This window comes from Pezoporus flaviventris, unplaced genomic scaffold (assembly GCF_033815535.1).
Source record: "Pezoporus flaviventris isolate CSIRO_AGI_PZ_B2104156 unplaced genomic scaffold, CSIRO_AGI_Pfla_v1 ptg000035l, whole genome shotgun sequence".
Taxonomy (NCBI): Eukaryota; Metazoa; Chordata; class Aves; order Psittaciformes; family Psittacidae; genus Pezoporus; species Pezoporus flaviventris.
The window spans coordinates 10,537,874-10,565,771 of NW_026892583.1; the positions used below are offsets into that span (position 1 = coordinate 10,537,874).

The 27,898-nt window shown below is 51.8% G+C and overlaps 2 protein-coding genes across 8 annotated transcripts in view; both read right to left on the minus strand.

Annotated features, from left to right (window-relative positions):
• TRIM9 (tripartite motif containing 9) overlaps positions 1-27,898 on the minus strand; it is a 59,262-nt gene that overhangs the window by 10,400 nt on the left and 20,964 nt on the right. For 5 of the 7 annotated variants that reach the window (XM_061462510.1, XM_061462509.1, XM_061462507.1 and 2 more), the window contains exons 2-7: positions 16,230-16,325; positions 15,688-15,810; positions 8,060-8,170; positions 7,335-7,488; positions 5,848-6,005; positions 4,455-4,593 (exon numbers count right to left, since the gene is read on the minus strand). In XM_061462510.1, the coding sequence (XP_061318494.1) occupies positions 4,455-4,593; positions 5,848-6,005; positions 7,335-7,488; positions 8,060-8,170; positions 15,688-15,810; positions 16,230-16,325 (781 nt within the window). The remainder of the gene's footprint in view (positions 1-4,454; positions 4,594-5,847; positions 6,006-7,334; positions 7,489-8,059; positions 8,171-15,687; positions 15,811-16,229; positions 16,326-27,898) is intronic. The other 2 variants (XM_061462512.1, XM_061462508.1) reach the window with 1 other exon arrangement.
• The window catches only part of TXNDC16 (thioredoxin domain containing 16), a 328,598-nt gene that overhangs the window by 6,260 nt on the left and 294,440 nt on the right, over positions 1-27,898 (minus strand). The gene's annotated exons all lie outside the window — the stretch shown is intronic.

A 27,898-nucleotide genomic window follows, 5' to 3' on the forward strand; every position in this document is an offset into this window, starting at 1 on the left:
GCTGCTGCATGAGGCTGTGGAAGCAAAGAGTGTCAGTGGGTTCATAAAGGTTAGATAAATTATTGCACAACAGGTCAATAAACAGAGCTCAAGGTTAGGGAGGAACATACCCTCTAACCAAGAGTAAGAGAAACTACTACCAAGAGTAGCCACGCTCATGGCTCTCCCTACCTAGCATCTTATGTTCCTATAGATCCCTGCAGACTGTTTTCCCTTCTGTTGTTCACCCCTTTCCAAAAGCTGCTGGTTAAAAAGACTTGGTTGCTGCTGAGGATCACTCCATGGCTGGTAAGGAACTTAAAGTTGAGCCTCAGATGAGGAACAGGGCTTGAAAGAAGAGCCAAGTTTCTGGTGCTCAACTAGGCTGGGGACGGGCCCTCAGACTGGGGTACTCCAACTCCTCTGCCACATCCTCATGGTGGCAGAGCTGGCTGGGAGCAGATGCTCATGGCGCTGGCAGAGTTGCCAGAGTCTGGGAACCCAAGAAAGGGGATGGCAGGACGCAGGATGTGACAAGGCACATGTTCCTCCCTGACCCTCTGCTCCTGGCTTGTCTCTCACACAAGCCAAAACCAGGCTTGCCTTGAAACTCTGCAGCTATGTCTAAAGCTGGAGGCACAGCATTTGAGAGAAGGCAGAGCCTCAGCTCTTCCCCTGCTGCCTGGCTGCAGGCAGCACATGCCCAGGAGAGCGTGGCTGAAGGCACAAAGCAGCCAAATGGAAGGGCCAACCTGTGGGGAAAGGTGAGAACGGAGCAGCAGGTTTCGGCAGGAGGGAGGTCAAACCTCTGCACCAGCCAGGAGTGCAGATCTGGGCCTGGGGAGCAGGCAGGGACGGTCCCCTCCAGCACTACTGAGCTCCTCTTCTCCATCTCCACCAGGGTGACTTGGTCCTTCATTCCACCATCCAGCTTGCCGGACAGCCCATGGTAAAACACAACACTGGAGGGATGCAGAAATCATCTCAGAAATCTCTGTAGAGAAAAGCAGCCCAGCAGCCAGCCCTCCTGCAGACCCTGATCCCACTGCAACTGGTAGTCATCTCTGTTCCTTGTCACAGCCCATTAGGTGCCTGTTCCTAGGGTGGCTGTTTGCAATCCACCAAGACCAGCAGACCAGAGCCAGGGGCTTCTGCAAAGCCTTTCAGAGGCTGCTCTTACAGCAGCCAAAAACGCACCAAGCAAGCACTGGGTAGGCTGAAAATAGGAACATGCCAGGAGGAAAACAGACTGTGCCCCACAGTCAGCAGGAGACTGGGCAGAGGCTGGAACATCTGCTGGATGAGGAAAGACAAGACACCTGGGGCGGCCCAGGGAGGAGGAGCTGGAGGAAGACCTGGGGTCTCCTAGGGGTGAGCACAGCCAAGCAATGCTGCCTCTGGCCAAGCTTTGTAAAGTGTCTGGGCCTTGGCACAGCGTCACCTTGAAAACCATCTTCCAGACTCATTTCCAAGCCTACAGATGAACTCCATTCAGGTGCTGAAGAAACAGTGAGGTTAAGCCAGGCCCCACGTCGCAGTGCTTGCAGTGATGGGTCCTGGGGGACTGGCTAAGACATGACAGGGCAAGAGATACTGGTAAGGCTGCAGTGGAACAGCCTGACATCAGCTAGGGAGAGGACACAGTTCAAGGTAAGGACCGCTGCCTTCAGCCCTTGCTGCCATGTGGCTGTGATGATGATGAAGATCTTCATCCCAGAGGGCCCAGCACATGAGAAGGGATCCAGGACACAGACCTTCTCCCAGCTAGGAGCCATCTTGCTCTGATGCCGGCACCAAGCACCATCCTTGAAGACTGAACTGCAGTTTCCTCAGCTGGAATATGTAGTTTCCTGTCAGATGAGCAGGAGAAGATGTGCTGGGAAGGCGCTCTGTGCCTTGCTGTAAGCCTGTGTGTGCGCTGGCTTCCCATGGGACATTCCTGTGGGACATTCCCGTCGGTGCTGCCTGGCTCACCTTGACCGTTTGGCTGGGCAGGACCACAGAAGCATGCCTGCAGAAGCCCAGACACAATTTTATCCTCTTCTTATCCTTGTTCTCTTCAGATGCCGAGACCCTGCAGGACGTTTCACTCCCCGCTAGCCTCTACAGCCCATTTCACTGCTCACTAAAGGCAGAAGAAAGACTTCAGTTAAATACCACAGGCTGCAGATAAGGATCTTGTGTGCTAGGACCAGAAGCCAGCTTTGAAGTAGCACCCTCTAAGCAGAATTTCTTATAACCACTTCACAGCAGGACAGCCATGCTCACAGAGATGTTCTCTTCATACCGAGACCACTTCTTCTTTTGTCTTCCTGCATGAACACTTTGCAGGAAGCTGAAGAGCATGGCTGAAGGGAAAAGCTAAGCCTGCTTCAGACAAAACAGCATTTAAAGGCCTGATGCTGCTGTGAAGGCCAGAAACAAGAGCTGCGATGCATGTGGTGGCTCTATTTAGCAAGTCACTTGAATATGCTCAAGATGCACATAAATGTAATGTATTTAACTTTGAGTCCAAACAGCTCAGGTGGCCTCAAAGAGCAGAAAATGCTCCAGGCCCATTTGTCTTTTTCTCCTTCTTTCTTTAGTGCTGGAATAACAAATGCAAAAGCCCATGCAGTGAAAAGGCTGAATGCAGCAAACTTTCATCTTATACTCAGAAGAGTGAAACTTTTGTTTGCTGGCAGAGACCAAGGCATCAGCTCCAAGCACAGCCTGGCCTGCTGGAACCATGAACACTTATTTTCTCCCAGGCTCTGTCGTGTTTTGGAACTGTGTAATAGGCGAGTTTGGCTTGACAGTGAAAACACCTGTGAGAGGAAAGCAGAGCTGGAAAGATCATAGTTGGGACCCTGAAACTCCTGGCTGGGACAACCTCAATCCTAACTGGTTTTGGTTAGGAAACTGTGTCTCAAATGGATCTAATGAGACACAAACATGATGAGAAGCCAAAGCTCTGCTGCCTCCTGCAAAGGCTGGTGAAGCAGGGTAGTGAAGTGGGTAAGAACTGCTGACCTTCAGGCTTTGGGAGAGGTCCTGGCCACACCAGTGTGGGGCTGGATCTGGGCTGTCCTGTCCCTGGATGTCCAGAGGAACACTGCAGCTTCCTTGACGCTGGTCCTCAGCTTTGCAAACACACACAGAGCTCAGACATGCCAAGGCCTTTGTGGGCTGTGATTTGAGTTTTCTGTCTCTTGTATGAGAAGGTTTGTCACAGGTTTTCTATCCACCTTGCATCTCTTACAGGTGAGTCCCATTCCATGCTGACCTGTCCTGCCCATGCACATCCTGCCCTTTCCAAACTGGAATGGTTATCTCCTGCAGATGGGTGCAGGCAAGCGACAATGCTCTGTGTAGCCTTCTTCTGCTTTCATCTTCTATTCTTTCAGCAGAACCCCCTTTTTTCTCCTTGCCCAAACCCACCAGATATGCTCTGTGGCAAGAAGGCTCTCACCTTCCTTCCACCCCACCAGCAGCCCTGCAAGCTGTGTGTGTTCCCCCCTGGCCCCAGAATGCATCTGCCAGCAGCTGCTGGGGCTGCAAGAACATGCTGCTGCTCTGGAGCCAGCTGCCACCAGATCTGGTGATGCTGCTGCGATCCACAATATTCACATGGCTTGAAAAGAGAGATTTTAGCCTGGGAGTAAGGAAAAAGGATTCCATCAAGTGTGGAAAACTCCCAAGGAGAGGTTTCTTGCCTGGCAGCAAGGCCACAGGGCAGCAGACATGCTGGTGGGGGCTGGATCCTTCCTTCACACCTGCATCTGTCTCCCATCTTGTCTTGGAGCCAGCCTTAGGATTCTCCTCCTGCGTGTCAGAAGCAAGCCAATTTTCCGAGATGGATTAAGTGCCTTGTGTGACAAATGTACTTAAAGTAAGGCAGGGAGACTCCTCTGTAACCTGCAAGGGAGTGTTCAATATTCAGACTGCCTGCAGTGCAGGGTGATGCAGACGATGCTGGCAGGGCTGTGCACCCCATGTGAGCAAGGACACCCATGTGCTCCATGGCCCCTCTGCTCTCTGTTGTCCACTGCCAGGGGCTAAAGGAGACATAGTGTGGTTAAGGGACTGTGCAGCCACACACAGCCCCTAGTGTTCCAGGAGCAACGTGACAGTGTTTTGTTTTAAATGGAATTACTGTAAACATCTGAGCTTCCCTTTGTGTAATACAAGGCCTGCTACACACAGATTTTAAACACCTCGCTGCAGGATGCCTCTCTCTGTACCTCTCCAAAGCACATCTTCTGTAAAGAAAAGGGGTGAGGGACAAGTTCTGGCACTGTCCAAGGCTCCTGACACAACCTTTCCCCTCCCATCGGTGCTGGCTTTCCTTTCCTGCAGCGATTGCTTAGCTACTGGAGGACCAGCAGAGCAGTTCCTTGTATTGCAATGCTAAGCTTAGGTGTGCTGGATGGGCCCCATGCGTGCGTGTGAGCAGTGTCCGAGCGCGCTGGGCTGGAGCTGTTGCAATGCCTTACCCTCAGATGTCTGGAGGACCAGGGTCTTGCTGTATGGGCTGACTCCTGTTTTGTTGAAGGCTTTGACACGTGCGCTGTACGTGCTGTTGAAGTGAAGCCCATCCACCGTGCACATGGTCTCCTTGCCCACATACACCTCCTGCAAAGCAAGCACAATCAGTGCCCTGACCACGGAGCCCCAGGGGTGTGAGAGCAGCTCCCTGGAGTTGTGAGGCACAGGGTTCAACTATGCTCTGCTACCTGGGCCAGACTTACAAGCAGAGCAAAATAACCCTCTGATTTGTTCCTTGATAATACTTTGGGCTGCATTAAAAGAAGGGTGGCCAGCAGGTCGAGGGAGGTGACTCTCCTCCTCTGCTCCACTCTGGTGAGACCCCAGCTGCAGTACTGTGTTCAGCTCTGGGGCCCCTGACACAAGAACATGGACCTATTTGTGCTGATGTAGGAGGCCATGAAAATGCTCTGAGGGCTGGAGAATCGACCTGCTCTTGGCAGGAACTGCCTCCTGTACAACAGTCATCACTCCCAGCTTGCTTAGCAAATTGCTGCCTGACTTGGTCAGGTCAATGCCTTCAAGGCTCAATGATTTGAGAAGCCAGAGACGTTCCTTTCGTGGCACCAGCTGTGTGGCATCATTGGCTAGAGCAGCCCTCTCCTACCCCAGCAGCAGGAACACCACGCACATGCAAGCCCTTTCCTGCTGCTGGTGGGATGAGAGAAGGCTGGAGTGCTTGGGAATTGCCCTGGCCTTGCCGGGATTGCTGTGCTGAGCCAGGGTCTCCTCATGCCCATCCTCCTGCCCCCTTTTCTCTCCAGATCCCACCTGTGTCACCTCTCTTCTGCCCCAGCTTTGCTTTGGCTCCTGCCTGATTGAATTTCTTGTGGATGACTTCAGGAAAGGTAAGGGGCTGGTCCCTGCACCCGTTCTTGGTGGATGTGACCACACCAGGATAATTATCAGGGTGTGGGATCAGAGAAAATTCGTATTTGAATTGTGTAATTACAGCAATTTACAAGCCCTCAGGCCTTAAACACCTCTGCTTGCTGGCATCTGGCAAACCAGGAGTCCTTCATGGCTATTAGCATCCTTTGCATGAAATATTTAGCACAGCACCCTGAAAAGATGGAGCTTCAAATGTTCTCTTTGCGATTGGAAGTCGTATTGGCCACTGGAAAGGTATTTCCACTCCCTCAAATAACCTTGTCTCCACCAAGAGCCTGCAGCTTGTCCACACCGCTGGCTTTGGGCACCCCAGCACCGAGTCTCGTGTCTCCAGGGAAAGAGAGGACTTGCAAGAAGCCTGGGGAACTCCTTGGTCACTTCACGGCAGGGAAACACGAGACCCAGGAGCAACCTCTCGCTGCTGGGTCTGGTTCATGTCTGAGCACCTACCCTAAATTGGCCGCCGTTGCCATCATCGAGCTCCAGGATGTAGCCTTCCACCTGCACTGTCGACAAGGGGGGCTGCTTCCAGGACAAGGTGGCACTGTTGTTGTGGGTGCAGCACTCCTCCAGCTGCAGGATCGGGGGGGCCGGCACTGGGGAGGAAACTAAACACAAATTAGTGTAACCCTGGCTGCTGGCACCACAGAGGAGCAGCGGGGGGACAGCTGCAGCACACTTCTCAGGTGGAGCATGGGGGATGCAGTTACTGCCTCTGTGCGAAGCCAGCTCGGCACAAGGGATGTAACTGTGGTCTCAAGGTGTGAGATGGGGGGGAAGAAGAAGGGGCTGTTCTCCAGACAAGCTCCACCGAGTTCCTCCACCCCGCAGATGAAGCTGATGTTTCCCCAAGAGCTTCTCTGGTTTCTTCCTGTTTTCTGATGCATTTTGGTGAAACATGGCAGCACAACGATGTACCTGGCGTGAAACTGCCTGGAGTCTTCACAGCAGCCCGGCTCAGACATGGGAGACTGCAGCCACAGCTTTCTCTACAGCCCAGCAGCCAGGAGGGCTCTCAGCAGCCATGCCCAATGCACCATTCTCACTGCAGTAAATACCAGTGAGGCTATTATTTGCCGGTGCTCATTATTGTTACAGAGGAAGCATGTGGTCAGTGCCTTCCTGTGCCTGAGCACTGTGAAATGCTCGTGTGAGCAATGGCTCCAGAGTCAGGAAATCCATTCATGGTGGTGATGAAGAGCCATGCCAGACCCGCAGTAGGTGCCCTCTCCTCCAGGCAGCTCATTTGCACCAGCAGAAGGTACAGGTTCATGTTCAATGCGCCCCTGAGCTTCCCTGTGTCACAGCCCATTTGCATTTCCTGTCAGTTTCCCAGGGCTTGACAAGTTGCAAATTGCTCACAGGTTGCAGCAGCGCTCTGCTTCCTGCAAAGCGATGCAAACGCAGCAGCTCCGCAGTGTGGGAGAGTGAGCAGAGGGAATGCGGAGGAAGGAGGAAATTAAAACTGAAATGAAGGTCTAAAACAACAGTGAGGAGATGGGAGGGAGGGAAAGAGCCCAAGCTAAGTGGTGTAGCTCTTTGTGCCTTTGCGTCAGGAGGGACACCATGGCTTGCTCACTGGCCCACAACAGATACTGCTCAGCATTGAGCAAGCGAACGTGTGTGAGCAGAGGTTTCAGAAGTGCCTTGTGCTACTCCTGAGACCCTGGTCCCAGCCTGCAGAATGCTTCCTATTGCATTGTCACACAAAATCAACCTCCTGGCACCTTGGTCTAGCACACAGCTGCCCAGGGATCCGAAACAAGGAGGCAGATGGCCCACGGGTGCAGAATACACAGTACAGGAATAACTCTGGGTCTGGGGCTTGCTGGGAGATGAGAAACGATCCTTTCCTGCCTGTTCTCTGTGATGAGTTGCATAGAAGCACTCAGCATGAGCAGAGAGAGGCTTTTGAAAGGCACTGGAAATGTTCTTACCTTTCATCTGGACAAAGTCGAGCTGATGGATGGACTGCAGCAGAGGGGCATTGTCAAGGTTCAGGTCAAAGTCCGTGGTCATCCGGGGTGTGAGTGTTCCCTTTCCCCACTGGTCCTCAGTTAAGTGCACTCTCCTGATGAGAGCGTCGGAGATCTGGTGGCAAGGAGCAGCCTCAGCTACCAAGGGCTACACTGTATGATGTGCGTTGTCCCTACCCTGCTTTCCTCCTTCCCTGTGCCTCCCAGGCTGCCACGTCTGCCCCTGACTGCCAAGGCTGGGACATCACACATGTTTTCTAGCATCACCCTTCACTGCAGGCTCAGATTGGCAGAGGGACCCCAGGAACTTTGGGGACTACTTTAAAGCCAGGGTCTAGTACCAAAGGGACCAGCCCAGGAATGAACAGTGTGATACACTTCTCAAGTGCTGTATGTGCATTTTTTGCTGGAGAGCCATGAGACAGCATGCTGTGATCACTGCTCCAGAGATACACCAGCATCTACTGCAATCCTCTTTCTCTGGTCAGAGTAAGAACGTCCCTGGCCTGGTTCTGCTTCTGTCCTGCTGCACACCTGGAGGTAATGAGAGGTTGGCCCTTGATTTTACAGCTGGAAAAGCTGGGGACATCACCCTTGGTGTAACTCACCAACTCTGCTGTGTTACCCCATAGCCCTGAGCCTTTCCAGCTCCCCTCGCATCCCAGATGTGAGAGCTCCACACCAACCTGCAGGAAGCCACTGGGGTCGTTCTCCTTGATGACCTCCAGGCAATACTCCATCAGGCCCGTGGTCTGGCGCAGCTTGACCGTGCAGTGAGAAATTTGGTCTCGCACCACCTGCAATGGTACGAGGAGAGCAGCATTGCTGGGAGCTGTGGGGTTTTGGGATATGGGGAGAAAATGGGCTTTGGTGCTCCGTGAGCACAAGGACAGGGTCAGGGCAATGCAAAAGGAGACAGAAGATTCATGGGAACAGAAAAAGTCCAAACTGGCCAAGGCTCAGACACCAAATTCCAGACCTTTGAAAATCTGGTGAAAAACAGCAAGCCTTATTTATCTCAAAATTATTAACCCATGTGATTATTCAAAGCAGTAGGGCAGTTCCATGCTCTGTCTTTAATTAAGACAGCTTCCAAATGGCAGCTTATGAACTCAATGCAAAGCAAATGTCTACCTCCATAGATATACAGCTGCTGCTGCAGCCTCTGTGGGCTGCCCTATCCATCCTCAGCACAGAGCCAGGATGTAGGATTGGCTCCGAGTATTCTGGTATTTCCAAGAGGAACAAACGCACCACCTCCCTCAGCTCTGACTAATGTATTTGAGAGAGCCAGCACTCATCTCCCATCAGCTGAGATGGAACATGCTGCAGGATTGCCTCATTTTCTCCACTGGCTGCAGCGGAATCCTGGGGATGAGCTCAGAGGGAGAAATGTGCCAGTGAGAGGAGATAAATCCACTCACTTTGTGGCAGAGCTCCCTGCAGCATGCTGAGCTCTGCCTGGAGCTGCCCAGGCTGTATGCTAAAGCACATCTTCTTGCAGCCAGCAATAATTCCCCCAGGGGGATGTGTTTCAGCATCCCAACAGCAGAATCCAAGCAAGTGTGTGGTTTGGCCTGAGCCTGCAGGCTCTGCTGACCTTCCCTGAAACACAGCGGGCAGGAAGGGATCAGGCTCCGATGCCACGAGGGTATATTTGAAGGTTGGGTGGTCCCTCACGCTGAATCCCCACAGAAGGAGACAGTGCAGGTCTGCACCCAGTGTCAGTGAGACTTCTATCACAGGAGATTGGCAGAGCAGCTCAGGAAGAGAGATTTTATGCTTTAGAGGAACGTGCTCATGACAGATTATTTGTTTTTCCCTTGTAAGAGCTTTAAAGCTGGGTAAAATTCCCTGCTAGGACTGAATAAAGCTATGCAGCTCCCGAGACCGCAGCTATTCAGGATGATACAGACAGTGAAGATGAGCATCTGCAGCTGCAGTGTGATGGGAAAAGCTGCAAGAAGCAGCGATTAACATTTCAGTGAACCCCAGTGCCTGTGTGCCCACCATTCCATAGGCACAGCAAAATGAATGCCCTGGGCTCTTCCTGTGAGCATCCCTACCCGTGTGAGGGATGGGGAGGTGAAACGAAGCATATGTCAGCCTCCTGTGGTGAATAAACCTGGGCTTCAGGAGGGGCAATGGCTCCTGCAGAGCAATCAATCACATCCTGTGTTGTTTAATTATTATTTAATCACCTCTACTTAATCATCTAACAGGAAGAAAACAATTACCAGTCTTGCAACTTGGGACAAGATATCTGCTTCTGTGAAATGCCAGGAAGCATTCTCCTAGACGGCTCCTGGTTTTTAGGGAGCATCCACTCCCTGCTGCTTTGAGCAATCCCAACCTGATGTTTCCAGCCTGGTGCACAGGGGGGCTGGAGCAAGCCCAGGCGATGGGACCTGGCTGTGTGCAGGGTGGACAAGGCAGCAGAGGGAGCTCCCATATTGCTCCTCTGGACTAAGATGTGTGTACAGAGGGTTGAAGAGATGCTGGATTGCCCTGAGACAGGGCTAGTGAGCAGCACAACAGGCACACACTGGTTTTGGCCTCAAACACTGTCATTAGAGAGGAGAGTTCATTCAATAATCTATAATGCCAGTTTCTGACACTTGAGTGCACTGGGATGGCTCTGCTGGGATGCAGTGGAGGCAACAGCTAGTCCTGGAGATCTGGATTCCCACACTGACCTTTTCTGAAAGCGTGAGCAAGCCCCAAGAGCTCCTTTCTCAGCAGGAATGGTCAGTCCTTTGGAATAGGATCCAGAAGGTGCAAAGCCTTGCAGCAATCCGCAGCCCCTGCCATGCAATGCAAAGCAGTCCTTTGCATTAGTTTAGTCTCTTCTGCTCAAGAGAGAGGGTGATGGGGCGGGGGGGGGGGGCAGTTCTGCTCTTGCAAGGGTTGTGTGGATGTTGGGTCTCCCAGCTGCAAACCATGTTGTGACACTGAGTGTGAGATGAGCCCAGAATGTGGGCTCCAGCCTTGCTCTGAGAGCATATCCTGACTGCACTGGCTGAGCCAGAGCAAAATTTTGCATTCCCTGCCTGCTGGGCTGCAGATGGGCAAGTGGGGATCCCATCCTGAACACCCAGAAAAGCAGCCTCCTTCTTTCATGAAAGATCCCTCTCTAAGGAAATGCACATGCCACCAGGAAGACAGCGAAGATGGGACTGATAAACAATCTTCTTATCTGCTTTGCAGTTTAAATCTCTGATTTGCCCAGGATAATGAATTTGTGAGCCTCCCCCTGCCTTAGTAGATGCTTTCGAAGCATCACCAGCAGAACTGCCATCTGCTCCCTCCAGCCAGATGCGAGCCTCCAAGAAACAGCATTTGCTCAGTGAAGCAGCGTGTCCCAAGACAGCTCTGGACATGTGGCTGGCTCCCTAGCACCTGCTTGGCCAAGAGATGAGGCGAGAGGACCTGCCACCACTGCTCTGGTGTTAGCTGAGACATGCGGGGCTTCCTGGCACTGCCTGGGAGCATGGAGCTGGGGCATGAAGATGCCAGCCCTTGCTTTGCCCCTCTACCCTGCCCACTCCTCCTCAGCAGGGTGAAGAGAGGCCAGCGCCAAGGAGGCTCCAAGCTCATTAATTACCAGGCTTCCTGGCAGGTTATCCCTGCTAATACAGGTCTGGTCAGGAGTGGAAGCGCTTGCTGCAGGCTGCCACTGAGGCTATGTAAATCTTCATGCATGTGGGTGCAAACAAGAAATTCCATTCAAACATAACATTTGTAAAGGTGGTCGAAGGCCAGAACACAGAGGCTGTGGAGTCTCCAGCCTTGAATACATTTAAAGCCCAACCAGAGGCAGCCCAGAGAAGCCTGCTCTGGGTGCTCAGAAACTGCACCCAAAGCAGTGGATGCAGCTCTGCCGCCGCCTACACCTTTAGTCCCAGCAATCCTGCCCTTCTGTAACTGTGATCCCCTTTGGGGACCAAGCACCTATTCACCTGAAGAAGTAGAGCATGAAAGAGCAGTTTAATTGCAGCATCTATGCAGCAGGCAAGCCAGCAAGGGAAATGGTGATGTTCCCCTCATCACCAACAAACTGTTTTCAAGGCATGAAGAGTGATCTCTGATTGGGACCTAGTGGGGCTTCATGGCTCTACAGCTTTTGCACTCTATACAAGAGAAATGGGATGCAGACAGGAACGTTGATTAGGGAAAGGAAAGGTTTCAGGAATAAGACATAGACATCTCCCACACCTTTGAAGGCATGGTCTAAGCCCAGTGAGGCCAGTGAAGCCAAAAAGTCTTCCATATCGCCTTAAGTATCCTGTGGTTCTCCTCGTGCATCTGGGATTTCCACTCTTTGGGGTACCTCAGCTCTCTGTTACCCCAGTAATGAAGAGTATTTCGATGAAGGAAGCTGAAAATGAAATCTGGAAGTTCCTAAAACCCGTGACTCATGCAAAAAATAAGGCTGTGTTGGGCAGATAACCAAGAAACCACACTGCCATGAATCCTGTATGGAGGTAAACAGATTACAAACCTCTCTTGAAACTATGTTAGTAACACATCACACTGAATGGTGGCATCTTCTGGGAAAGGGCTAATGGCTCAGGTGGGAAAGGGATCTGGGCAGCTCCATACATTTTGTTTGTGGTAGTTTCTATCAAATGCTTTTTCCCTTCAGCTGCCAAAGGAGGCAACAGCCAGAACCTGACTGCTAATTACAGCCTATAAAAAGGACTTCTGCTGTGCACTCACAGCAGTTCACTACTACCTTAAAATAGGACATTTATTTCAAGAGCTTTTATTCCCTGTAAGTTGACATTAACTATAATTTACATTTTAATATAGCTCCTAGAAGGCAGTAACATCTGCACGCATCTCTACTTACATGTCTTCCTCCCCTTCCTCCTCTTTTTAGTACTTGGCTGATAACCGATTTTCAAGACACTCAACCTCACTTGAACCTCAGCTCCTCAGTGCCCAGGATGAGTCCTGCTGGGAATGTCATATGAAGGACATGGAGCCTCCTTGGGCACACCATGGATGGGGTTTGGTCACCTGCATGGCTGTGGGGATGGACAGCAGTGTTACAGAGCATTGGTGCTGTGCTTTGCCACAGCGCTGCAAACCCAGATGGAAAAATCCCTGGGAAAGATCCCGACAGTTTGATTGTGCTGAATCCCACAACCACGCATCCTCTGAGCAGAGCACTTCCAGGTGGATGTTTCCATGGTGACTTGCCTCTTGCTACTGGGAGAGGAAAAGCAGAGCTGCTGCATTAACAACCCTGTGCGATGCTGGTGGTGACACGTCCTGAAGGCTTGCACAGCTTGTTCTGATCAGAGGCTTCTGCAGGCACCAACAAGTATGGGAAAGTGCAATATGAAGACCTGATCCCCAGTGCAGAGCCACTGGGGAAGATGGCACATAGATGCTGTGGGGGACAGACTTCAACAGAACAAGGAGAAAGCTTGAGGGACATCAGGAAATCAGGGACATCCCTGCAGCAAAATCACAGCTCTGCTGAGCAACACAGTGCCCAATTCCCAGTGCTGATGTCCTTCCCAAGGTGGTCAGATACCATGGCAGGGGAAAAATAGTGCAGAGTGTGGAGGGATTTGTAAGATAAAGCAGCGGTGCAGTATCTGCATCTTTGGGAAATAATGTATGTTGTAATGAGTTTATCAGACCTGTGTGTCCTGTCTGGTGTTTCCATATAGAAATGGTGCAGTGCAGGAAACTAGGCCTGTACTTCTGTCCTGTCTCTCATCCTTTCACACCAGTCCTGATCACCAGAGACCTAATTCAAGATGGACACCAAGTTCCCCTGGGCTTCCTGGAAAATCCTGACTGTAGTCCCTAAAGAAAGGTCATGGACCAGCATTTCATCTCTGGAGATCCAGCACTACGGACAGGAGCCCTTGGTGAGCATTTCCCATATAATTAACTCCTCTGGGAAGTGTGACAACCACTGTTTGCCTGCAAGGGCTCTGTGGCCAAAGCACCATGGTGAAATCACGAAGCAAAGACATCCTATGACTTGAAGGTCAGAAGAAGACCAGAACAGCACACCAGCACTGCCAGGAGCTTAAAGGAGGTGCATGCAGTGCTCAGTCCACGTGTGCTGTGGAGGAGATATTTCTCCCTGGGACAATGCTGCGGAGAAGCCTCTGTGTCCCCTGCACAAACCAGCCTGTGCTGTAGGACATCGTCCCTTGGGGAAGACCATACCGATCCTCTGAAAACCAGGTCAGCAATGAGGAGCGGGACAGACTAGGAGGTCTGTCCTGGAGGTGGAGCAGGCACCTGGCCCCACTGCTCCTCCAGATACTGGAGGACATGGCAGTGCTAAGTGGGCACACATGCCAGGCTTGTGGCGGCCTGGTGTGGTCGCAAGACCCTGTGCATGCCCACTGAGGACGGTAGGGATGTAACCACAGGACTGAGGCTGTCCTGCACCCCTGTCCTGTCTGCAGCTTGTGAAAGCAGGCAAGACCTTCACTGTCCCTGTCCCCAAACCAGAGGGTATGGAGATGATGCTGAAGCAAGCCTGACAATGCTAAAGTCACAGGAGGCAAATCTCAGCGTGCAGGACTAGCTGGCACTCGAGTGGGTCACAGCTGCAAGACTGTCCCTGTATTAAGTGTAAAAGCAAGCACTGCTGCATTTATTACTTACCCCTCCCAACCCAGTAAGAATTAAAAGGGAAAACCAAATCATTTCAGGCTAAAAATCTTCCCAACACTCTACAGGCTGCAGAGCAGAGGGGAGCAGACTCTGGGTTTTAAACACCTGCTGTGATGCTATGTATAACTGGATGCAGGCTTGTGTACCACATCTGCTGGAGCATGCAGGGCCACAGAGCCCTACCTACCCATGCAGCTCCCTTCACATGGCACATGGGGAGCTGTCAAGGGCTGGGTCCTTCAGGGAGGGTGGATTGGGGCCTCATTTTAAGAGAGTCCAGTGTGAAACCTAGGGGCTGTTTCTTTTTTTAAGGGTCAGACCTACTAATGGGAAAGGCCAGCTGATAACAACAGTGGATGGGGTTGGGATGTACATTTAAGTGTGCTGGTAAGAGCAAGCAATGGGATGCAGGTCCCTTCCCCTGGCCAAAAAGTGAAAGGCCTCCATGGGTTGTGCTGAGCAGGGAAATTCTTTGTGCTGCTTGGCTTTGTGAGAGTTTAATTAACTGTACCCTGAAGGGGAAGAGGGAAAAAGAGCCCACCAGGCAGTGAGGGCCTTCTCTGCACCTAGAAGACAGGCTGGTGGCACAGCATGCCTATTTGGGGTTGTGCTTTATTGAGCATTAATGCTGGGCTTGGTCCCACAAAGTTGCTATTGTCCATCTCCTGATGGAAACACTCACAAGCCCTTGTATTGCGGTGCCCATCATCTGCGGGCAGGCTGGAGACTGATGGCCTCCTCCCTCATTTTAGGCAGGTCCAGGAACCCCTCCAGAGGGATGGTGGCCAAAAGCAAGGCCAAGGGGATGCAAGTGGAGCCAGAGAGAAGACACAGATGTTTCTAGGCAGAACAGTGAAATGTCATTGGAAATGCCCATCCTAAAGCACAAAGTGATGTCAGTGTGAAATGCCTCAGCTGGCTATATCAGTGACGGCCAGGGTGCAACTACCTTGTCCCACAGACACTGGGCACTGCTACTACACCCACTCTACCACTCCCAGGTGAGATCTGGCCCTTTGCTTCCATTCTCATCCCTAGATGATCTGAAAAGAAGCAGTGTCATGACTGCAGGAATGACACAAGTCAGGAGCCTGTTCTCACACCGAGCTGACCTCAGTGCTCACGTTGAGAGCTGCATCTCAGCTCCCCCAGCGCCAACAATTCACTTCTCAGTGCAAACACCACCCTGAGGCCATGAGGTGCTCACCATATACAGAAAACAGAACAATTCCTGCTCCTCCCTGATGATGGAAGTGCCATCCCATGCCATCAAGTGACACATAAATTCAGCTGAAGCCAACTGAAGTTACAGGCACTCAGCATCTATGCTAGTAGCTCAGAAGCTACACAGGACATGAACAAGGTCATTTTCCAGCCTGTAGATGCTGTACACATGACTGCTGACATAAGGAGTAGTAATTGGCCCAGTAGTAGAGTAATTGAGTGAGAACCATGACCTGAAGGAAGTCTGTCATGCTGCAAGCAGGCTGGGCATCTGCAGCAAAATGAAGTTCAGCTAATGTGGAAAGCAAGAAGAGAGGCTTTCCATAGACCTCCCCTCTCCTCCTGTGGTGCTTCACGCCAACAAACAGCACCAGTCCTCATCCCCACCTGGTGCCAACCTTGCAGAAAGCACCATTCAAGCTGGTGGGTAAGGGCTCACCTTCAACTTGTGCTCGTGCTCCTTGTTGACCCGGGACAGCAACTGAGCTTTCCTTCTGTTGAGGGCATCAATGAGGGCGTCACACTGGGCCACCAGGCAGGCCTCGAACTCCACACTGTTCTCCTGTGGGTCAGAGCAGAGCATTACAACCCTGGACACATCTCCAGTTCAGCTGGGAAACCTGATTTTTTACTATGATACCACATGGGCTATTTCTACATGTGCTGCTGCACCACTGCAACTCACCCTTGGCTCACAGCAAATGTGGTGGGAGCAGGTGGGGAACAGGTTTGGTCTGTCCTGCCACATCCTTGGATCTACCCATGGCAGAGACAGGGGTCTCTGCTGCTCCCTCCATGACACAGGCATCTTTGGGAGGAGCATTTTTTGGGAAGGTGCAGGGGAGTAATATGAAAAGTCAGGGGTGAGCCCCTTTGGGACAGCACCCACCAAACAAAGGTAGGGAGATGGGACAGGACTGCAGAGAGCAACTCATCCTGGTGGGAAGGGGCTGACTGTTTCCCAGCCAGAAGATACAGTACCTGGATTTGCTGCACCATGTTGCGGAGTTGGACCAGGAACTCTTTTGCTTCCTTGGCTCTGTCTGACAATCCATTCAGGGCTTGGGAAAGCTGGCTCTGCAGGGAGAAGAAAGAGCAAGGTTACTGCCATGTTCTGGACTCATCCTCATGTTGGAGGACCTGGTAGGTGTATGATTTGGGCTGGGGATAGACTAAAGTTCAGCACTGCCTTCCTGGAGTGTGCAGCCTTCAGCAACCCACCAAGGTATTCTTCTGCCCTTGCTGCCCTGCATGTAAGGAGAGGAAAAGGAGGGTTAGTCATCATCACGGATGCCCTGGGTTTGGGAAGAAGATAATCAGTATCCACATCCTCCACGGGCTTCCCTGAGGGATCAGGGACAATCCACATCCATCCAGGGTCTCCAAGTGAGCCAGTCACTACCTACCTGTGCTCTCCAGGTAGCCAGTCACTACCTACTATCTGTGCTCTCCAGGGAGCCAGACACCAAAAACCCTGTAGGATCTGACCCATGTTTGCTGCAGGTGATCAGCAGAAGGGCTCAGGTCAGGCTACCCTGAATCAGACCAAAAATGTCCCTGAAAGGTAAAGCTGGTTCCTCCATTGCCATGCAAAATATTGCTCCCTCCTCCTCTGGTGCTAGGGATGGGAGCAAACACTCACAGCCTGCTCTTGCCTGTGCTGGGCTGAGCAGGAATCTTCCCCATTTGCTGTGATTTCAGTAAGAGTTGATCACCCATGCTAATTTACCTCTCGGAGGGATTTTGCCTCTTTTGTGGGCTCAAACTGCCTGCAAACACCACACAGGTTTTGAGGTGTGATCCTTCTTTGTGGCAGACACAGAAGGGAGCCCAAATCTCCAAAAACCTAATGTGTCATCTCTCTGTGATCAGGATGTCGGCATCAGGCTGGCACCTGCCTTGTGTCATGCTCCCCTGAATGCCAGCATGGAGAAAGGGAGAAGGTGAGATGGGAGAGGGGAGTAAAGGGAATGATGGTGCAGAAGGGATGCAAGGTCACCAGTGCATGGTGCCTGCTGAGATGGTGCTGGGCTGAAATTGAGAAAAAGAGGCATTGCTATCAGAGAGATGAGGCAGCAAACGAATGGCAACCATTTAATGGCCCAGAAAATGACCTTACTGCTGCCTCCCCAGGAGATGTTAATATAACCCTAGTGATTTCTGAAATTCCTTTGTAATTTATAGTGCCCAAGCCATTAGGATGCGGAGCTAATCAGCAAATGCATCTCTAATAAAAATGGGATTACTAAATCAGCTCAGTAGGTCTCCCTGTCTTTCTTCCTTTCCCTCCCTAAGCCAAAACTGGAGGAGAGCTGAGGCCAGAGCCCAAACTGCTCCCCCAGTGGCAGCATCACGCACCCCAGGGACCACTCAGCCCTGCCTCTCATCCTCTCCACTGCGCCCATGTGAAAGCCTCCATCGCCCTGCCCCATGCTTGCCCTCTGCAGCCACGCATGGCTCCAGCCCTTCCAGATTTAGGAAGACGTGTTAAACCCAGCAAGGTGGTTTGCTGAGAACTGCAGGGCCCTGGCCTTCGGCAACACAGGCAATTGAGAGAAAATCAGCAGGAGTTTGTTATGTTTACAAGCTCCTCATTAAAACTGCAGCATGCTGAGGTTTTTTCCTTTAATAAAAGTCTTTGGAAGGCTTTTTCTTTTCCTATCAATATACATCCCAGAAAGGGGATCTTTGTATCAAAATAACTCTTTGAGTCTTTCCTAATGGGAAAGCATTTAAAATGTGCTCTTGAAATTTAGTAAGAGCTCTGTGATGCCAGTGCACACTGTCCACAGGTAGCTCCTTCACCCTGAACACTCCCAACCTCGCAGCACAATGTCTTCCATGGCACAACAAGCTTTGAGCCTGTCCACAAAATGAAAAAGATGGTCCATCACCTTCTGAGCATCTCTCCCTGTGGTCTTACAGTGCATCCCACTCCTCAGCTCAGCCCTTCCCTCTGCTCAAGGTGTTCTCAATGCCACCAGTGCCTGCAGGTGGGGGCCATGAACTACTCAGAAAACTGTATTTTCTCCATAATTGTAAGGTTGGTGAGGTGTGCAGTGGACACCCTGCCCCGTGCCTTGTCCCCAGCATGGAGAATGGGATGCCCGGCTCACAGTGATGTGCTAGCATTGTCTGAGCAAACCTGGTGTTCCCATACATAAGGTTCTCACTGGACATAGGAGCTCTAAGGTTTGTTTTTTCATCAGCATGAGCTTTGTGCTCATCTCCAGGAAGGGTCCCCACCATGACAAGACTCTCCCGGAGTTCAGACATGTTCCTGGACACATCCCCTTTGAAACAAACATCTGCCCAGCTCTCCTGCTGCATCCCTGCTGCTTATGGCAAGAGTCACCCCGCTGGGGACTCTGAGCTGCAAGCCATCACAGTCAGCCCATTAAACAAGGTTAATTAATGCTATACGACAGTGGAGCGCGCATGGGAATGTGTGCAGGGACTCACGGGCATGCCTGAATATATTCATTAAGGGCAGTGCTGCAGGCGCAGTGACAATGTGATTCATAACCATATGCCACAGAAAAACAAAGCCCTTCTGGTTTCTGTTATTATGTTAATAAGTCAGAGGCTGCAGAGAGAAATTAAATGACTGATTGGGTTTGTAAATTCTACAGGTACCTCCAATGACCCTTGGAGCAAACCCAAGCTTTAATACAGTCTGTCACCTCGGAGGATTTAATCACCAGACACAGAAGGCAGAATCACAGGTTCTGCGGGATCTATATGGAAGGAGTAGGAGACGGACACTCAGGAGGAGTCCTCCATCTGGGAGCAGGGGGTCAGAAGGACCTCAAACCTTGTCTTCCGCAGGTGCTCCACCAGCTGTCAGGAAGCAAGATGCTGTTAATGTTTCTGACACACAGTGGAGGGATTTCCTCTCCCTGTGAAAAGCTGGAACGTTGCGCTTTGCATCTCCATGTGGGAACAAAATCATTGGTGCTTCTTGGGGCCAGGACCCCAGCTCTGGGGACCACTGTCCCCTCACAGCACAGGGGACGGTGGATGGAGACCTGTTGTCCTCCAGTGTGCAGCGGGCCAGCCAGCCCACATGTGCTGGACTGGAGCAGAGTCCCACACCAAGCTATCACAGGCAGAGGAATTAATGAGTGTGAAATGAAGAAAAATCTCATTTAGTGGCTCTTAAAATCAAGTGAATTTGTTCTTTGCAGAAAGCTGGCTTCTTTTTCAATGCTCTTGTTTCAAGGCAGTATGAAGAGACCTCTGTAACTCACATTAACATTAATGGGAGCTAAGCATTTAAATCTGTCCCCGGAGCACTTAGAAGAGAATCCATCCCTTCTTTGCGCTCACTAATAGCTCTGTAACCCTCCTTCCCAGGCAGGCTGACAAAGGAATTTCTGTCACTCTTTGATTCTCCCTTGTCCCAGGGCACGGATGAGCACAGTTGGGCAGAAGGCTGGTGGCTCAGAAGGGCTGAGCGGGCTCCAAGAAACAGAGAAAAGCACCATTTTAAATGCTGCATCATTTCTCAGACAGAGCTGATCTGGTTCTCCCGCTGTGTAACACAGCTGCCAGCAATGGAGCTCCTCCAGGTTTACCTTGAGGTGAGGAGGGAGATGGGGTTGTTATTTTAGGAGACACTGGGTCCTGCTTGGCATTGGAGTCATGAAGCCAGCTCTGTGTGACAGCTCCACCTGGCATACCAAGAAAAGCCTGAAGTTAGCTAGTGCTGGCCACCAACAAGAGCAAGGAGCAGTTGCTCCCATTTCAAACCTCCACTTGCTTTCAGGCTCTGACACTGGACAAGATGGACTAGTCAGGAGAGACACCATTCTCCTGCTCTGCTCAGCAGAGAGGAGGGCTCCTCTGCAAACCAAAACCCAGCTGCCAGCCCAGGTCACCTGGCCAGCTGGAAGCCCTGCTCTGAGCTCTGTCCCCAGCCAGCAAGGGCTGCACCCACATGGAATCCTAGAATGGTTTGGGCTGGAAAGGCCTTAAAGCTCATCCAGTTCCAACCCCCCTGCCACAGGCAGGGGCAGCTTCCACTAGACCAGGTTGCTCCAAGCTCCATCCAACCTGGCCTTGAACACTGCCAGGGATGGGGCAGCCACAGCTTCTCTGGACAACCTGTGCCAGTGCCTCAGCAACCTCACAGGGAATATATAATATCTAATAATATAATATCTAATCTAAATCTGCCCTCTGTCAGTTTAAAGCCATTCCCCCTTGTCCTCTTCCTGTATTCCCTTGTAAAAAGTCTCTCCAGCATTCTTGTAGGACCCTTAAGGCACTGGAGGGCAAGTTTGTGTGTAATAGGGAAAGGTCACAAATTCAAATGAGATCAAGAAAGGACATTTCTGTTCAACCCCAGTGTAGCACCTTCTGTATAGTGGTAGTCTTCCAGCCTCCAGCAGTTCACAGGAACCTCATGAGATTGGCATGGCTTTTAGGTAGCCTTTGTAAGCCTCCTTGAATTTCTTTTCCACATTACTGTCCTGTCTCATTATGGACTAACATAAGCTTTTATTACAAGACCAGAGAATGGCCACGAGGATAAGGGGGCTAAACCACCTCCCATATGAAGACAGGCTGAGAAAATCGGGGCTGTTCAGTCTGGAGAAGAGAAGGCAGCATGGAGTCCTCTTAGCAGCCTTCCAGTATCTGAAAGGGTCCTAGAAGGATGCTGGAGAGGGACTCTTCATTAGGGACTGTAGTGATAGGACAAGAGGTAATGGGTTCAAACTTTGGCAGAGGAGAGCTAGTTAGATATAAAGAAGTTCTTCCCTGTGAGGGTGGTGAGGCACTGGCAGAGGTTGCCCAGAGAACCTGTGGCTGCCCCATCCCTGGCAGTGTTCAAAGCCAGGTTGGATGGGGCTTTGAGCAACCTGGTCTAGTGGAAGCTGTCCCTGGCAGAGGGGTTGGAAATGGATGCCCATGAGGTCCTTTCCAACCCAAACCATTCCGTGATTCTATGATCATACACAAAGTCCTGTAACAAGGAGTTCACAGCTTAAACGTGTGCCCTGTGAGAGCTACTTTCTCTGGGTGGTGCAAACTCTGCCTGCTTCAAAGGCCACTTGCCCCTAAGATTTCAGATGTCTGCACCTCCTCATCAGTCACAGATATGCTAGGTGCTGCCTGTTACCCCAAGACAGAAAAAACAGCCCAAAATTGCTCTTGGCATTACACTGAGAGCCCAGTACCTGCTCTGACATCCCAAATGTTGCAACCAGCTCGTTTCTTCTCTCCTTCCAATCAAGTAATCTCACAGCCAATTCCTCTGCTGGAGCATCCATAGGAGGTAAAAGAGAAGAGGAGTAAGCCACAGCAAGAAAACCTGCTGCTCCCAGCTGTTCTGCTTGTACCCTCAAAATGATGAGGAGCTGTCACAGATGCTGAAGTCCTGTGCTTCTTTCTTTTAATTAAAGCAAAAGACCTACAGCCTTTAAATCTTGAGGCAAGCTTACTGTATGTGATGCCTGACTAATTAAAATGGGATGTTTAATTAAAACTTGCATTCAGTCAGGAAGTTGATGAAGCTAAACTGTTACTAATTGGCTTTTGGCTCCAGTCACGAGAGCCTGACTTTTGGATACAGCGCTTCCTAAGGAGAGGATCCAGGAGTTCTGTCTGGAGCTGCAGCCTGGGCTGAACCTGTCCCTTGAGACCAGAGCCTGTACCACAGGGTGAGGGGAGACCAGAGCAGACGGGACCATGTCCCGGGGTCCTGCAGGAGCTGGTTCTCCTGGGAGATGGGTGACTGTGGAGCTGGCTGTGCCCTGTGCACAGGGAGCCTCCCTCCTGAGTCTGCTCCCGGCCATCATCAATGCCCACATGAACTCACGTCCTCATCCCTGTCCTCGTTCTTCCTTTGCCCACCTGACATCACCCACTCGCTCCTGCCAGGCCTGCTCTGAGGATGAGCAAAGCCGGAGCATCTTTGCTGCTAAGAACTGTAACTGAGCCAAGGCAGGCGACAGGAACAGAGCATGGGTCTGAACGACCCCTCCTCAAACACTGCACCACCGCTGCTGCCCATTTGACATGGGTCCAGCTCAGCTTCTGGCTTCCATGAGAAGGATGTGCTCTCAGCCTGACATAAGTAACACACATAAAGGCACATAAAGTAACAGGCAGAAGAGCCTATGCTTGTCAGCAGGACACACACACAGGGCCAGCTTGTGAGCAAAGCTCCTGGTGGGAACTGTGGGCTAGGAATGAACCCTTAGGAATGGCTCCTGCTCCCCTGCTGCAGACAATGGGGGAAGCAAGGGATGGGAAGGCAGCGATCGCTCCCGCTGCGTACGGGGCCCCTGGTTCTCTTTCGCTGCAGTGATGCCAGGAAAACCGGGGTCTGCAGGAGGAGGGTGGAAAGTAAACGGTTAAAGAGAGCAGCCCAGGGAAAGGAGCTGCACATGGGGAGCGTGTACAGGGGCTCTGTGGCAGCCCCGAGGGCAGCTGGCGTCTGCAAAGCAGATGATCTCTGCACGAGTGAGGCAGGCTGGTCTCTGGGCTGGCATCTGCAGAGCACATTATCTCTGGGGCAGATTTTATTGATATCGGAGTTAATTCCAGGGCCTGAGGAGGGGCCCCTGCATCTTTGGAAGAAGCAGAGCTCCCACTGCACCCGCTACTATTAATCATAGACCCTGGGGGATCCTGCTGGGGGAAGCACACAGCCCTTTGCCACCGCAGCGCAGGGAAAACCCCAGGCAGAACCTGAGGAGGGAGGACACCCGAGATGGGGACACTTTCGGGTGTCTCGCCTCTGCAGCGGTGACATCCATGTACTGCTCCAAAAGGATCCCCATCCTTGGCTGGATCATGGGTGAGGTACAGGCTTCTCAATGCACAGAGATGTGGTGGGTTTGGGATGCTCAAAGGTCCAGCCCAGCAGAGCTGTATTGATCTGTGTGGAGCACAGGCTGTGCTCCTTTCTCTCATCTCCCATCCTTTCCCCCTGTCCCCGTGCAGCAGCACAGCAGGCTCACATGTGTCACCTGAAGCTGGCAGGGGGAAGATTTGCTCCAGAAGGGACCGTGGATCAGGCCAGCATGGAGGCAGTGGAGAATTCAGCTGGGAGAAAGCCTCATGTCCTCTGTGCCAGGCAGCCAGGCTGTCTGCAGCCTTCCAAGACCTGGAGGGGATGATGCAGTGGGTTTTGCCCCTTGCCAAGTCCCAGAGCTGGGCTGCTGCCTGGCAGTTGGCTGGATTCTGTTAAAGCCACTTAGGTTTTGGTAGCATTGATAACAACAGCAAAGCTGTTCTGGGCACTGCAGAAATCACTGCCAGTCTTGGCAGTGCCAGTTTTGAGGCCTTATCAGCTCAGCCCAGGGTGTTCTTATTATTCCCATCCAGCCCAAGACATTCCTTATCAATCTGGACTCCTGCAATAAGGAGCTGCTTCAGGGTTATGGGTGGTTGTGGGGTCCAGGGAGGCTTGGGCACTGCAGGGTACCCAGGAATAGCACCAGAGATGTCCCCATGAAAGACAACCCTGAGGGTTCATGTCGGATGCTGCCTGTCCCACTGAGGCACTGTGCTGGCCTAAACAACCCCTTTGGTACGCAGCTAAACCTATGTCTGCATCATTCCAGGGCCAAGCTCTGTGTTTGTGGTATTGGTCGCTTCCTTGGGATCGCCATCCTACCACATCATCTCCCCTATGCTCCCTATGATGACTGCAAGAGCCAGCCAGGAGCTGAACCCCCCCAGTACTGACGTGCTGTCACTTGGGTGCACAGATGGCCCTGGCCGCTGGCTTTGTTCATGCAAACACAAGGGCAGTGTATTTCCTCAGCAGGCAGAACTGATTCAAAGGCTCCAGCCTGGAAATAAAACAAGGATATATTCTTTTCAAGCATGACTTTGCTAAAACCCTTTCATTGCCTCCCATGTGGCCATGGGATTCCCTAACCTCGAACAGGCAAACTGCTCTGCCTTTCCCCAGCCTCGCTGTGGGCAATGCTGAATTCATGCTGAGTTTCTTGTGCATTTCATCGAGCCTGGTCTCAGTGACACCCTGCAGCAGCAGTGGCAATGTCCCTCAGTGACGCCCCCTCCCTGACGCCCAGCTAGTGCCTAGGTGGGGGCACGGGTTACTTGCTGCTGCTTCCACCCAAACAGCAGAGAATTTTGCTCCTGCTGTGAATCCTTGTGCTCACTTGCACCTGCTGCTCCCCCTTCACAGACCTTCTGTGGCCAGCACAGATGGTGCTTTGCAGCCTGCGGTGGTTTCTTAGCAGACTTTGGGAGAATCCTGTACAAGGAGGAGGGCCTGAACCCCAGCCTCCAGCATCCCTGCACTTTAACCCCACTTCTTCAAGGGCCAAACAATCGGGCCCGCAAAACTCTCCAGCAGAAGACAGAGCTGCCAAATAGCCAGAGACAGAACAAGCCAGAGGCTTGCTTCCGAAAACATGGGGACACCAGATGAAGTTATTGGATACCACTGTAGCTGCAGTGACCTCCTGTGTCTCCAGCACTGCTGTGGGATCAAGCCTGGTTTAGGCTCAGCCCCCTGGAAGTGGGCAGACCTAGGATGATTCCTGGCAACATGATGAAGGCCAGCTTTGCATGCAGGGACACTCGTTGTGGATCAGTTCATGTGTGGCAACTTGCTGGGCTGCCCCCAGTTTTTGGCCTAAGCAAATGTAAGAGGTATGCAATGTCCTGGGCTGCTCCTTGCTGGCAGTTCCTTGTCCTGGGCTGCTCCTTGCTGGCAGTTCCTTGCTGTGAGGATGTGTTGAAGATGCTCTGTCCTTGCTTTGATGCAGGATATAGTTCTCACTTTGATTTTCAGAGAGAAGAAATGCAAGCATCTAGTAATAGCACCTTGATGTTGTCCAATTAATTCCTGTTTTGCTTCATTAACACTCAACAACAAATCACGTTAGCTTTGCATTGGGAAAACCTAACACAAACTTCCCTTTGAAATCACAAACAGAACTGCCAGCTCTGTTACAGGGATGCCAAGAAAAACACAAGCTAAGCAAGGGTCTCTTGCGTGCCCACAGGTACACAGAGGGGCAAACAAGGTAATGGTGAGAAACTATTTGGGAAAGGCCAGATACCGAGGACTGATCTGCACAGATATGAAGAGTGAGCTGATGCTGAGCTCCACTCTCTCCCTGTTTCAGGAGAGCCACTTTGGACTCACCCTCTCCTGGTTCTGCTTCAGCTGCACTGCATTAGTCAGCGTGCTGCTGGAGGACATCTTCCAGGCTGTGTCCCTGGGAGAAGTCCAGGTCCTGCTGCAGCTCTGCACACAGGCATCCTCAGGCCAGGAGTACTGCGCATACATGGTGCAGCTGCGCTGCAGGCTGCTGGTCTGAGCTGAGCAGTTTCCACATCCTGCTCTGCGCGGCAGTCTCCCTTGGAGTCTTGCAGTCGAGATGATACTGATGGAGTCTGGCTGCTGCTGGGATCTGAACCCTGGCAAGAAGGCCTTGAACTTTGCTGGTGGCTGGTTCATGCACACGAGGGTACAATAAATTCCTCCCCATTGTCCCTCATGGGGCAGTCCAGGGCACTCAAAGTAGCAAGAAACTCAGCCCCAGCTCTAAAGCCTGTGGCTCACTGAGATCCAAATGGGATCCTCAGGACATATCTCTTCCCACCTGAAAATTTGCAGACCTAGGGGCAGAAGTTTGCACAGGCTGGACCACACATTTGTACATAGCCCTCCTTTTCCTTCCCTCAGCTATACAAAAAAGATGTGGACTGGCTGGAGAGGGCCCACAGAAGGGCCACAAATGTAATCTGGGACTGGGAAACTGTGTGAGGAAAGGCTGAGAGAGCTGAGCTTCTTCAGCCCAGGGAAAAGATGGCTCAGGGGAGACCTGATCACCATGGAATCATCAAATCAACCAGGTTGGAAATGACTTTTAAGACCATCAAGTCCAACCATTGCCCCAGCACTGCCAAGGCCACCACAAAACCATGTCACTGAGGGCCTTGTCTGCAAGGTTTTTGAACACTTCCAGGGACGGTGATCCCACCACTGCCCTGAGCAGCCTGTTCCGATGCCTGAGCACCCTCTCTGTGAACAAACGTTTCCTAATATCCAGTCTAAACCTCCCCTGCTGCAGTTTGAGGCTGTTTCCTCTTGTCCTGTCCCTTGTTACCTGGGAGACCAACCCCCACCTCACTACAACCTCCTTTCAGGTAGTTGTAGAGAGTGATGAGGTCCTACTATGTTCCAGTATTTAAAGGGCGCCTGCAAAGAAGACAGAGACTCCCTTTTTACAAAGAGTCCCATGGAAAAGATGAGGGGTGATGGACACAAGTTATTCTTGGGGAGATTCCAACGGGACGCAAGAGGAAGATTTTTCACAATGAGAACAACCAGCCATTGGAATAATCTCCCTGGGAAAGGGGTGGATTCCCCAACACTGGACTCTTTAAAGATTCAGGAGGACAGAGTGCTGAGACATCTAGTCTAAGTTGCGCTTTGCCTAGAAAGGTTGGACCAGATGATCCCTGAGGTCCCTTCCAACCTGGTATTCTATGATTCTGCGATTCAACATCACTGATCTACCAGAGCTGTGGAGATCCTCCCATAGTCAAGGTACACGTCCCAGGTACGCAGGCCACTGCACAAGGTGTAAGCTAAAGGAGTGCTCTTTAGGCTGAGGAGACTTGCAGATGTTACAGATACAAACACCAAAGTAACACGTGCCAGCAACAAAAGTACACTGGTTGTAATGAGGCTGATGGGGGAAAGCAAAGAGATCCTTTGGCTAGAAAAGGCATAGTGAAGATCCTGGCGCAAGTCAGTCCATCCAGAGCTACAGCAGCACACAGCTCCCTTTAACGACTGTGCCGAGTCATGTCTTGAGGAGTGCAGTTGTAATGATGGTCGATTACCAATTGTGACCCAGCTGGGAGCACAGTGATCTATAGTTGCTGTCATGCAGCTGGTGGCATTTCCAAACCACCCTGGAAGCACAGGGCTCATTTGCTACGTGTCAGTGTTGTTAAGATTTGAGAGATGAATGAGGCTGGTGAGAGGCAGCAGACAGTTTGCAGTCGAGCAATGCCTCCTCCAGGCTCTGCATGGCATGGTTCAGCAGCAACATGCAGTGTCCTGAGAGGGTGGAAATGCTTGTAGCTCTCCTGGACCAGCACTTACAGTCATATCCCTGAGCAGACAGGCTGGTTCTTTGCTAGAGGTACAATTTACAGGCAGAATAAGCACACAGTTCCACCTACACTCTTCTCTGGAGAAGCTTGGAACGCATCATCTTGCACACACTCTCCCTGTATTTGTGGAAAAAGGAGGTTTAAGCATCCTTTGCTGTTCCCCAGCCCTCAGAGGGCTGAGTGCTGGAGCACACCCCTGAGTGCTGGAGGGCAGCCTTGTGGGGACTGTCACTGCAGGCACGGGGGCTGTTACACTGGCTCTGACCCCATGGCAGACAGTGCCTGGGCCATGCTCTGCTCCTCCTGGGCTACCACTGGCTGCAGACTGGAGCCCATTTCCCCTATGGCTGGAGGAGTCAGGCGGGACAGCACGCACCCCTCCGCCCTGGGTGCCTCCTCTCATCTGCAGAGGAGCATTCCCACAGGCACAGCTTCCGCCAGGCTCCCCTGCTTCCGACTGCAGCTGCGGCTAGCACAGGGGCAGGGAAGTGAACTGAGCAGAGCTGAATCCCATTAGAGAGATCCGG